Raw genomic sequence first — 12524 nt, 5'->3', positions numbered from 1 at the left:
AAAGTAAGGGAGCTGGGGCCCCATCAGACATCCTTCAGAGTACTGGTCTCTGGATGGACAAAGTCTCCATCTCTTGAGTACTCCTGCTCTCTTCTTGTCTATCCCTTAGGGTCAGTCTCAACGTCCTAGCTCTCGTCCCGCTAGTCCCCTCTCCGCCGCCTTCGGTGGACGTGTCTGGCCCTTTAAAGCAGCGGCCCCCGGCGGGGTTATTGTCTCGCCTCACAGCCAATCCGCGGTGCTATTGGGGGCGGGGGATCCGGCCTCCCGATTGGCCGCCCCGCGCCCCGCCCCTACCGAGATCCCGGGAGCTGTCCGGCCGCCTCGGTGCTGATCCCGCCGCCGCCCACGGGCCGAGGGCAGCGCTAAGAGGGCACTATGAGCGGGGGCGTCTACGGTGGAGGTGAGCGAGCCTCCGGCTTCGGGCTTCCCAGCCTGAAGAGGCCTCACCTGCAGCCCTGCGCCCCGAACCCGCGCGACCCAAGCTCTGGCCACCCCGGGGCCTGTCACCTCTGCGCCCGGGTTTGGGTCCTGCGCCACTCCTACTTTTGGTCCTCCCTCTTACCCGGCCCAACCTCTCCACAATTCAACCCCCCACCGCTCGATCCCCCGGCCCTTTCCTTCCCAGAAAAGAGAGTGGCTTAAACAAGGCCATTGGGCAAGAAGGGACTCTAGAGGCATGACCCCCACTCTCAGGATCCTGGACTCCAGGCCTAGCTCCCATCTGCCCAGGCGGGTGTTAAAAGTGGCAAGACTGTGGCTCTGCCCTGACCTCCCCTCGGAGCTATACAGGGGCAGAGAGTTTGGGAGAGACCCCCCTCACAATCCTGTCTCCCCGCACAGATGAGGTGGGTGCGCTGGTCTTTGATATTGGCTCCTTCTCAGTTCGCGCTGGGTACGCTGGAGAGGACTGCCCCAAGGTGAGCCTTCCAGCCCTACGGGCTCCTAGGGGCTCCGAACTCCCCTCCAGGCTTCCCGGTGACCCAGGGCTCTCACAGCCCAGAGAGCTCTGCTGAGCGGGGAATGTGGGGGTAAACCGAGGGGCGGGCTGAGGGCCCTGCCATGTGCCTGTACAGGGTCAAGAGGGTGCTACCTCTCCCTGCCCATTCACCCCTCCAGGCTGACTTCCCCACCACGGTGGGGCTGCTGGCCGCGGAGGAGGGGGGCGGGCTGGAGTTGGAGGGGGAGAAAGAGAAGAAAGGAAAGATCTTCCACATCGACACCAACGCCCTGCATGTGCCTCGGGATGGAGCAGAGGTCATGTCACCCCTCAAGAATGGCATGAGTAAGGGGCCCCCACCCACCGCCTTTTGACACATATCTGGAGCCCACCCCATAACCCGGGACACAGCACCCCACACCCATGGAGTTTTCTTTGCAACTGCCAAGTCCCAGGGATCCCCTCACTGCTTCCCACAGCTGCCTGGTTCCCAACCCAGGGGCCCTGCCAGATACCTGAGAAGGGGGGATTTCTGCTACAGCTGGTCTCATTTCCCCTTCCCTGCACTTGGTCTTTCCCCTTCCTTTTCTTCCTGTGTCTGGACCCCTGCCTGCCCACCCTCATCTCTTCCCGCTGGTCTCCTGACCCCAGTCGAGGACTGGGAATGCTTCCGTGCCATTCTGGATCACACCTACAGCAAACACGTCAAGTCTGAGCCAAACCTGCACCCAGTGCTCATGTCTGAGGCCCCGGTAAGTGCCTCATCAAGCCCTAGTCCAGCCCTAGGGCCCACCATTCATCTCTCTCCTCAAGCCCTGCCATCAATCACTCCACCTCAATTTTCAGACTTCCTTTCCAACTATATCCACTTTCCTTCCTCCCTGATTTAATCTCCATCTCTCTCCTTCTATTCGATCCACTCACCCTTTCCCCAATCAGCCTTATCCACTACCTTTTCCCCCCAAAAGTCCTTTTTTGAACTTTTAACTTAAATTTTTGTCAATATTATATATGTACATAAAGTATGTTAAGAAAAAATGCCATTTATGCTCTTCCTTCAATTTTGTCTTTCCACAGGCAACTGCTTTTCTCTCTTTTAGCTAACTTATTTTGTCATTTTTCTTTCATATCCATGAATATTGCACTTAAATTGCTGCTTATGGATTTTTTAAGTTTTAGGCATTATCTATAGATTTCTGATTATAGAAAATAGGCATTTAGCTCTCTTTCCTCCCCCAACCCATACCACACATGATTTTTCACTCCTACCTTTAAGTACAGTTGCATTTTAGGTTTTTAAAAGATCCATATTCAGTATTTACACTGCTGCTATTATTATGTATGCTAATCAGGGCTGAGCCAGGCAGTAAACTGTGGTTACTTTTCCTTTCCTGAATAACCTTTTGTTTTTCCTAGAACTGAAAATTATCTTGGTTTTTATTTTGCATAGTTTTCTATCTACTTAATAATGTGACCCTAAATTATTCATTAGTTATTTATATTTTTCTCAAAACATTAGTTCCTTTAGGTATTCTATCAATTTCATCTTCTTGAAGAAATCCCTCCAAGAACCCACTGCTTTGCTCCACTTTGGACTGGTTGCTTTCTACTCAGAGGACATAGCTATCATTCTGACATCTCCCTTCATCATCATCTTAGGGAATTCCTTTGTCTCTCTCCTGTGTTAGAAGTCCTGTTTCCTGTATCTGATGACTCCTTTTCTTGATCTACTCCCTTAGTTTCAGGGAGCACATTCTCCAGTAACTGCCTTAGCAAAGTCATGGGAAGTAAACTTTTTGAGACATTGCGTGTCTGACCTTGCATTGATAGCTTAGCTAGGTATAACACTTCAAATTGGAAATCAGTTTTCTTCAGAATATTGAAGGCACTTCTTTATTGTCTTCCAGAATCTATTGTTACCATCAGAAAGGCTGAAAATATCCAAATTCCTGATCCTTTGATGTAATTTTTCTTTCTGAAAGTTTATAGATTGTTCACTTTGTCTTTAGTGTTCTATAATTTCACATTATATTGGTTTATTTTCACCCATTGCTCTAGACACTCAGTATGTCCCTTCAATCTAGAAACCTATGTCTTTCAATCAGTGAAAAACTAGTTTAGTAATTATTCAATTCAGTAATTTAAATAATATTTTATCTCAATTTTCTGTTCTATCTTTTGGGAAATGTTATTATTTGGATTTCACACCTCCTGAACTGATTTTCGAATTTTCATATCTTTTCTCTTATGTTTCCATCTAGTTTTCTTTTCCTCAAATTTCTAAGATATTCCCTCAGCTTTATTTTTTAACCCTTCTATTTTTTATTAGTTTCAGATGTATAAAACAATATAATAGTTAAACATTTACAACCCTTCACGAAGTGATAATCCCCTTCCCCCAAACTACTTACCCTCTGACATCGTATATGACTGTTACAATTCCATTGACTCTATTCCCTAAGCTGTACTCCACATCCTATGACTATGTGTGTGTGTATATATATATGTATATGTGTGTATGTATATGTATGTGTGTGTATATATATATATATGACTATGTGTATATATATATTTGTAGTTGACATTTAGTATTATTCAGCTTCTGCTTCAGGTGTACACTGCAGTGCTCAGGCATCTACACCGTCCATGAAGTTTTCTCCCTAATAAGACAAATGTCCATTGGGTATCCTACAAAATCTTCACAACATTATTGATTATATTCCCCAAACTGTTGTATTCCCATGGCAATCTTGTGGTTACCAATTTGTGCTTTCTAATCCCCTCACCTTCTCTCTCATCCCCACCCCCCTCCCACATAGCAATCCTCAGTTTTTCTCTATATCTCTGAGACTGATTAATTTCTGATTAGTTTGCTCATTTATTCTATTCTTTAGATTCCACACATAAGTGAGATCATACGGTATTTGTCTTTCTCCGTCTGACTTATTTCACTTAGCATAATGTTCTCTGGGTCTGTCCATATGGTTGCAAATGTTAACCCTTCTATTGAGGTTTTCATTTCTGATCTGTGTTTTTAATTTCCAGGAGCTCTTTTTTTGTTACATGAATGTTACCTTTTTTTTTATTTTTAAAATTTTTATTGGGGCATGGGAACAGGACTTTATTGGGGAACAGGACTTTTTTCCAAGTCAAGTGGTTGTCCTTTCAGTCTTAGTTGTGGAGGGAGCAGCTCAGCTCCAAGTCCAGTTCCCGTTGCTAGTTGCAGGGGGGCGCAGCCCACCATCCCTTGCGGGACTCGAGGAGTTGAATTGGCAACCTTGTGGTTGAGAGCCCGCGTTCCAACCAACTGAGCCATTCAGGAGCTCAGCAGCAGCTCAGCTCAAGGTGCTGTGTTCAATCTTAGTTGTAGGGGGCAGAGCCCACCATCTCTTGCGGGACTCGAGGAATTGAACTGGCAACCTGTGGTTGAGAGCCCACTGGCCCATGTGGGAATCGAACCTGCAGCCTTCAGAGTTAGGAGCATGGAGCTCTAACCATCTGAGCCACCGGGTGGGCCTGAATGTTACTTTTTAGAGTATCCTATTCTTGTTTCATGGGTGCAATATCATCTGTTATCTCATAAGGATATTATAAGTTGTGTTTTTGTTTTTGGAAGTTTTCATCTCTCTGTATAATCTCTGTTCTTCCAAGTTGCTTTTTTCTGCCCTTTTTGGAGGGTCTCTCTCATTTTAGAGGCTTTTCTTAGGTGTCTGCAACACCTTGCTGTCTACTTATGTTTAAGGGGGGGGGCTAAAAAGCTGATTGGAAGCTGTGTGGGGTGGAGGACTATGACTATTGACTATGATCTTTGCTATAGGATGATCTGACTGCGATGTTTGTTAGGCAGCCTCTGGTAATTGGAATCTTTAGATCTTTGATGTAACCCACAGGAAAGACTTCCACCCTAAACACAGGCCTAGCCACCCCTGTTCTGAGAGCCAAGTGAGGGAATAAGCCTGATGTTCTCAGGATTCCATATGTGTGGCATCACTTAATTGCCCTGTTTTAAGTATGGTGTTCTCACTCCCAACTGTGTCAAGTGTCCGACCTGTTCAGAGATCCAAAGTTTTACTCTGTCCTGAGTAAACTTTTTCGTTTTCTGCTGAAGTTGGGGTGGGTAATAGCCCAGTGACATGGAATTGGGGAGAGATTTTAGGGATCTGTTACTTAAATATTTTTAAATAATCTTATTTTAACTTTCCCTTCATTTGCACTTCCAGAGATACCTGAAACTACCAATTCCTGAGCCCTGTGGGTATTCTGTGATTTAACACAGGTTATTCCTGTGTGTTTTTTTCCCACTACTGGCTTAGGAGTCAGCATTCTTGAATCTGTTAAGTCAGTTACCACTCACATATCTGATTTCTAACCTGCAAAAATATGTTGCCGTTTTCTCCTTTCTTATTATTTATTCCCGGTCCTTGAAGGATCTCTCTCTCTCTCTCTCTCTCTCTCTCTCTCTCTCTCTCTCTCTCTCTCTCTCTCTCTGTCTCTCCTTCCCATTCTCCCTCTCTCTTTCCCTCTCTGAGGTAAAATTCACATAACACAACATTAACCATTTTAATGTTAACAATTCAGTGGCATTTAATACATTCACAATGTTGTGCAACCATCACCACTATCTAGTTCCAAAACATTTTCACCCCCAAAGAAAACCCATTTTCATAAAGCAGTTTCTCTCCACTCCTCCTGCCCCCAGCTCTTGGCAACCATCAATCTGCTTTCTGCATGTATGGATATATCTATTCTGGATATTTTGTATGAATGGAATCATACATTATGTGACTTTTTGTGTCTGTATTCTTTCACTTAGCATGTTTTTGAGGTTCATCCATGCTGTAGTACATATCAATACTTTATTCTTTATTATGGCAGAGCAATATTTCATGTTGTAGTATATATCACTACATTATTATTTACTCTGTCTGAGTAATAAATATTCCATTATGTGGATATACAACAATTTGTTTGTCCATTCCTCCATCAATGGACATTTGTGTTGTTTCCATTTTTGGCTATTGTGGATAGTGCTCCTATGAACATTTATGTACAAGATTTGTTTGAGCGCCTGTTTTCATGGGTCTATAACTAGGAGTGGAATTGCTGGGTCATATGGTAATGCTATGTTTAACTTTTTGAAGAACTGCCAGTTATTTTCCACAATGGCTGAACCATTTACCTTCCCACCCGCAATGGACAATGGTTTTAATTTCTCCACATCCTTTCCGATGCTCGTTATTTTCTGGGGTTTTTTTTTTGTTGTTGTTTTGTTTTTTAATCATTATCACCATCCTAGTGGGTATAAAGTGGTATCTCATTGTGCTTTTGATTTGCATTTTCCTAATGGCCAATAGTGTTGAGCATTTCTCTATGTGTTCATTGGCTTTTGTGAGTTTATATCTTTTTAAATTGCCCCTTTATTATAGTTTTGCTGAGAACTTGGAAGGGAATAAAATTAGATGTTTGTATTCAATCCACCATTTTTACCCAGAAATCCTCTTCTCCAGCTTCTTGCCTCTGAGATGATTAGAATGAGAAAGAAGAGAAATGTTCTGGGGCTTAGAGGAGACTGAAGTGTGTATATTGTACAATAAAGAACACTGGGCCAAGAGTTAAGAGACTATGACTCTAGAGTCAGCTCTACCAAGAGCTTTCTGTGTGATGTTGGGCAAGTCACTATCCCTGTCTGAGTTTTATCTTCTCCAGCTGGGTTTGGATTGTGATCTTTAAAATTCTTTATAGTTCTCACATTCTAAAGATTTATGAGGGTCAAGGAGGCTGACCTCTGTTCCCAAAGTTCATTTTTGTTTGTGTGTATGTGTGTGTGTGTGTGCGTGTGTGTGTGCGTGTGTGTGTGTGTGTGTGTGCGTGCGTGCATGGGTCTGGGCTTCTCCATTCCTGAATCCTCCCCTCTTGCACTTTCTCCCCAGTGGAACACACGGGCCAAGCGGGAGAAGCTGACGGAGCTGATGTTCGAGCAGTACAACATTCCTGCCTTCTTCTTATGCAAGACAGCTGTGCTCACCGCGTATCCTCTGGGTTGAGCTGCTCCACCTGGGTGGAGGGCCAGGGTGGGGTGCGTGGTGTGCTGAGCTGAGGGCTAGGCCTGATTCTATGGAGATAAGGTCCTGGATGGGTAGACACCCCCCTAACCCTTATTAGTGCAGATATCCCCTGTGGGCTAAGTACCTTGGACCCTGGGGTGGCCAGATCAGCAGCCCCTTCCATTTCCTTGGAAGAGAGAGAGAGATTTGGGCCAAGTAGACAGCAGGGGCTGGGGCTGGGGCTGGAGAGAGGAGGGAGGGTTCCATGACACTGAGGAGTTTCCTTCCCAAACAGCCAATCAGCATTTCTGTTTTAAAGTATCTGCCTTGCATTGAACCCTGTGCTGGGCACTGTGGCAATATGGCCCCTAAATTCAGGGAGCTCATAAGACATAGACCAAGACTAAAGACAGGCTGGGAGCTCAGAAGGAAGGAATAGAGAAAGATGTAATTCAGACAGCGAAGCAGTGACAGGGGTCTCAGGAGCCTTCCTCCAGCAGATGGGTCACAAACCAGGATTGATTTGCAGACTGGGAATGGCCTGGACCCTAGGAGAGCAGAGAGTGACCAGGTCAGGCCTGGTGCCAGCCCCCTCCTTTGGTGCTGCTGTCTCTTTGACCTACCCATCCCATGCCAGCTTTGCAAACGGACGCTCCACGGGCCTCGTGCTGGACAGTGGGGCCACCCATACAACAGCCATTCCAGTGCATGATGGCTATGTCCTGCAGCAAGGTGGGGCCTCGGCAGGGGTTGGGGGTGCCTTGGGGGACCAGACCTTGACACCCCTCCCCTTCCAGGCATCGTCAAATCACCCCTGGCAGGGGACTTCATCTCTATGCAATGCCGAGAGCTCTTCCAGGAAATGGCCATCGACATCATTCCGCCTTACATGATCGCAGCCAAGGTGGGGCCTCTGGGGTGTCCTGGGCACTCACCCTATAACCCACTGACCCATTAGATATCAGAGCTGGGAGCAGCAAGGCCCCCAGAGGACCCTGGATCCAGTTCCTCAGTTTACAATCAAGGCATCAGAGATCCAGACAGGCTGAGGGATGTGACCCAAGTCACACAGCCAGGTGGTAGCAGGATGTGTAGGGCCAGTGTGGTGAGTTGTGGGGTCTAATAGACCCAGGTTCAAGATCTGCTTCTACCGTGTAAGAGCTGTGTGACCTAGAGCATGAGACTGAAACTCCCCACGTCTCAGTTTCCTCCCATGTAAAGTGGAATTACAGCACATAGGGCTGCTGTGAGTGTTATATGAGATACTGCATGTAAGGATCCGCCCTGGACACCGTCCCCGTCCCCCCCCGCCACACACACACACACACACACACACACACACACACACACACGGAACATGAACAAAGCTCAGTAAAGGCTGTCTCCTTAGGTTCTGGTTCCACTGTATTCCCCATGCCCTCAGCTTTCTCTGAGTCTGGCCTTTCAGATCAGCTGTAGTCGATTCATGCATGGCATACATGGAGACAGGTTCTCCCCATTGTCTCTTCTCTAACAGGGAAGGGGAGAAACAGCTTTTATGGGCAACAGAGCAGAGATCCCGGTGCCCATTAGCTGCAGAGCCAGCAAGTGCTACGAAAGCAGGTGTGGTCAGAGTGGGCTGGGCAAGTGTGGGATGGGGAAGGGTGCTGATAGGTTGTGCCCCCACAGGAGCCTGTACGGGAGGGTGCCCCCCCAAACTGGAAGAAGAAGGAGAAGCTACCCCAGGTTTCCAAGTCCTGGCATAACTACATGTGCAATGTGAGTCACTGGAGAGGGCCCCCTGAAACACCCTGCCCTCCCCAACTCCCAGCCCCCCCCCCCCCCCGCCATGAGTAGAGGGGAAGGGACAAAGGCCCTGGAGCTGGGATGGGGCTGGGGGGGCACTGGGGGGACCGGCCCTCACCACGTCCCTGGGTTCTCAGGAGGTGATCCAGGACTTCCAGGCGTCCGTGCTGCAGGTGTCAGACTCTCCCTACGATGAGCAGTGAGTGGGGCCCGCACTTGGGGGGTAGGAAAGAGGCTCAGGAGGGACCTCTTGTCCTTTGTGAGCATTCTCAACAAGAGTGTTGCTACTTCCTGGGCAGGGTGGCTGCGCAAATGCCCACAGTGCATTATGAAATGCCCAATGGCTACAACACAGACTATGGTGCTGAGAGGCTCCGCATCCCTGAGGGCCTGTTCGATCCCTCCAATGTCAAGGTCAGGTTGGCTGGACGGCACTGGGGTGGGGCTGGCTGGGGTCTCCCGATGCTGAGGTGTGGGGGAGGCTGGAAGGGTCACAGGAGTCTGAGGAGAGGGCCAGAGGGCCCAAAGCCCACGTTGCCTTTCTCTGCAGGGCCTGTCGGGGAACACCATGTTAGGTGTGGGCCATGTGGTGACCACCAGCATTGGCATGTGTGACATCGACATTCGCCCGGTGAGGCCTGAGCCTGTGGCTGAGCAAAGGGGCCCAGGAAAAGTGGGGAGACAGGGAAGGGCTGTTCCTTGTCTGCTCACTCCTCTTCCCTGCTCTCAGGGCCTGTATGGCAGTGTCATTGTCACGGGCGGGAACACACTTCTTCAGGGTTTCACTGACAGGCTCAATCGAGAGCTTTCCCAGAAGACCCCGCCGGTAGGAGCCCACCTCCAGCCAGGGTCCCGGTCTCCAGTCCTGGTTTAGCCCTTTAGGACCAAGTTCTCCCTCCTTCCCAATTATGTATCATTCTGGCCAACAGAACAGACCCCTCCCCCTGTGGCTTCCCAGTCTTCCCCACCCCAAACCTTCTCCTTCCTCAGAACCCAGGTGTCTGCTTCCCCTAGCCCTTCTTTCTCCCCAGAGCATGAGACTGAAACTCATCGCCAGCAACAGTACCATGGAGCGCAAATTCAGCCCCTGGATTGGGGGCTCCATCTTGGCCTCACTGGTGAGTGGACAGGGGCCTGTCCTAGCTCTGACTATAGAAAAGGGGCAGCCCCACTGCCTCGCCTGCCTCCTCACTTATTAACTCAACAAACATTTAGTTTTGAGGAAGGGCAGTCAGCGCTCCCAGAGGGATGAATTCTCAGGGAGCAGAGGGACAGGAAGTGGGAGAGGTTGGTTGGGATGAGGTTTGTGGCCTGTGTGCCAGGGTGAGGCACCCACTGTACTCAGCAGAGAGGAGACACTGACAGGCTGGGGCAAGGCAAGGTGATACTTACAGACATGTTTGGGAAGACTTTGTCTCTGGGGATTGGGGAGTGAGCTGGATGAGGGGAGACCTTGCATGGAAGCTCTGTTGTCCTAGAATCATAGAGTGGATAGAAGTGGGGGTGGGCAGGACAGCAAAGGGCAAATAGAGAAGGAGGAAGGCAGGTTGGTTCTGGGCAGTAGGTGGTGAGTTCAGTTTGGACCTACTGCTGGGCAGAAGAAGGATGTTGAGCAGGGAGCTGGAGATGCAAAATGCATCTGGAGGTGTCAGTCACATAGAGGGGAAGGGAGGACATCCATGACAGGACAAAGAGGACATCCACTGGAGAGGGAGTCCCCAGGGTCAGGAAGGGAGGAGACTAACAATCGAGTTAGTTCAGGGCTGGGAGCATGTTAGCTATACAGCTATTGTGCACCGCCTGTGTGCTGGAAGTGGACACAAAGCCTGAAAGAGTCCTTGCCTCCATGAGCACAGACACTCTAGAAGCCAAGACCATTAAACAGAAAGTCACCACAAAGTATGGGAGTGTTCCATTACGGGAGGACCTGATCCAGCTCAGGGGTCATGAAGGACCTGTAAGGAGCATTCAAGCTGAGATGGGAAGGCTGAGGAAGAACTCATGAGGCAAAGAGGGAGAGAGGGTGTTTGGACCATGGGGATTGGCGGCAAGGCCAAAAGCAGAGGCCATATGAGTTTAGGAAGCTCACTTGGGCTCAGTGGTCTCCACTGTGACTGGAGTTTAACAGAGGAGTGGTTTTGGGGTGGAATTGGGAGCTTATCAGAGGTCTGACTGACAGAATGTGGACACTGGCTCTAAAAGGTAAGACGGAAGGAGTCCAAGATGAGGCTCAGGATGCTAGCTTCTGGCAGATCTGTCCCATAGGAACGTAATGCGAGCCACATATGCAATGTCTAGTTTTCTAGTAGCCAAAAGAATCCAAAGGATAAGGTGAAAGTAAGTTTAAAGAATATATTTTATCTAATCTATCAAAATATTATTTCAATGTGCGATCAATAGAAAAATGATTGATATATTTTACATTCTTTTTTCTGGACTTAGTCTTCAATATCCGGTGCGTATTTTACACATAGAACACATCTCAGTTTAGACCAGCCCCCTTTCAAGTGCTCAATAAGCGCATGTGGGCAGTGGTCACTGTTTTGGACAGCGCTCCTGTAGAAGGTGAAAAAGACCATTGAAGCAGGGTTGGGCCAGACCTGGGGAAGACAGAGAACTCAGTCGTGGACATGTTAAATTTGAGGTCCTGAGGGATACTCAGGAAGAGGTGTCAGCTGAATATTTGGGTGTGGTACTCAGCACCGAGATCTGCAAGGGAAAAGGGCGGGTTGGGGGCGTTTAGCTCATGAGCAGAATCCAGGAAACCTTGTTCTGTGAGGCAAGGAGAGAAACAGGCAGAGCCAGGGACACAGACACTAACTTTCAGGCAGAGACAGAGGAACCATCTAAGAGAAGGGACATTGGGATGTCCAGTGCAGGAGACCCTCAAGCGGCAAGTTTCAACAGGGGTGTGGGGATGGGGTGCCAGAGTGAAGACAACTCCATCACAAGTTAGGTGGAGCAGAAATGGAGAGGGTGGAGGAAAGATTATTTTCTTGGGAATGAGGGAGACTTGACGTTTGTAAGGCCTGATGGAGTGACAGGGTACCTGGTGGAGGAGAAGTGTGTGTGTGTGAGTGGTGATGGGGTGCCGGTTGACTGGCCTGGGGCTGGCAGAGGTCAGACAGGTGCGCAGTAAATACTTGTTGAATACGTGAATCAATATTATGATTGACCTATATGACGAGGGGTATTAGCCCTCCGAATATGAAGGAGTTGGTGGGAGTATGAGGGCGGGAGGTCGTTGCAGGAGGGAGGTGGGCCTGAGGGGCCGGGAAGGCCAGGAGGAGGGTTTCCAGGAGCTGAGCCTGCACCGGTGGAAAGTGGGGAGGCGCTTCCCGCAACTCTTCCAAGGCCTCCCTGACCGTAGATGTTGTCCCCCGCACCCAGGGAACTTTCCAGCAGATGTGGATCTCCAAACAGGAATACGAAGAGGGCGGAAAGCAGTGCGTGGAGCGGAAGTGTCCCTGAGGTCTCCCCCTCTTCAGGCCCGCCGCAGCGGTGGGGGAGGGGCGCTCAAAGGAGGAGAGGGTTCTCCCCCCCCTTCCGGCGCAGATCGAAGCCCCCATCGTCCCTTTCTCTTTCCCATCCCTCTCATCCCCTTAGATTGTGATGTTTCTGGGTTGAAAGGAGTAAAAATGTTTTACGAGAAAAAAAAGTTTGGCCTCCCAGGGAGTGGAGAGTGGGTGCAGGGGTCTGGGAGTTGGTGATGGGGGGAGGGGGGCACACCTACATCCATTCGTGATCCCATGGTGGAC

At 49.0% G+C, this 12524-nt stretch overlaps 1 protein-coding gene across 2 annotated transcripts; it reads left to right on the top strand.

Annotated features, from left to right (window-relative positions):
* The first annotated feature begins 259 nt into the window (after positions 1-259).
* On the top strand, positions 260-12435 carry ACTL6B (actin like 6B). Of its 2 annotated transcripts, none has more exons than XM_019752816.3 (14): positions 260-400; positions 841-917; positions 1117-1282; positions 1589-1689; positions 6868-6965; positions 7619-7713; positions 7779-7885; positions 8650-8739; positions 8904-8965; positions 9066-9180; positions 9317-9397; positions 9497-9592; positions 9798-9884; positions 12157-12435. In XM_019752816.3, exons 1-14 carry the CDS (start codon positions 376-378, stop codon positions 12235-12237), a joined length of 1281 nt encoding a protein of 426 aa, XP_019608375.1. In that variant the 5' UTR covers positions 260-375; the 3' UTR covers positions 12238-12435. The 2 variants fall into 2 exon arrangements, with proteins under 2 accessions (XP_019608375.1, XP_088652870.1); XM_088796744.1 differs by having other exon boundaries at positions 1074-1282.
* Positions 12436-12524: the final 89 nt, after the last annotated feature.

The sequence above is a fragment of the Rhinolophus sinicus genome, chromosome 3 (assembly GCF_057876585.1).
Source record: "Rhinolophus sinicus isolate RSI-liver-muscle chromosome 3, RSI-T2T, whole genome shotgun sequence".
Lineage (NCBI taxonomy): Eukaryota > Metazoa > Chordata > Mammalia > Chiroptera > Rhinolophidae > Rhinolophus > Rhinolophus sinicus.
The sequence above is the reverse complement of the archived record's forward strand: the minus strand, read 5'-3'. Positions and strand labels throughout refer to the sequence as shown.

Coding starts and splice junctions, on each gene's coding strand:
- ACTL6B (XM_088796744.1), top strand. CDS start 841: ATGAGGTGGGTGCGCTGGTCTTTGATATTGGCTCCTTCTCAGTTCGCG. Junction 918..1,073: donor CTGGAGAGGACTGCCCCAAG/GTGAGCCTTCCA, acceptor GTGCCTGTACAG/GGTCAAGAGGGTGCTACCTC. Junction 9,593..9,797: donor TTTCCCAGAAGACCCCGCCG/GTAGGAGCCCAC, acceptor CTTTCTCCCCAG/AGCATGAGACTGAAACTCAT.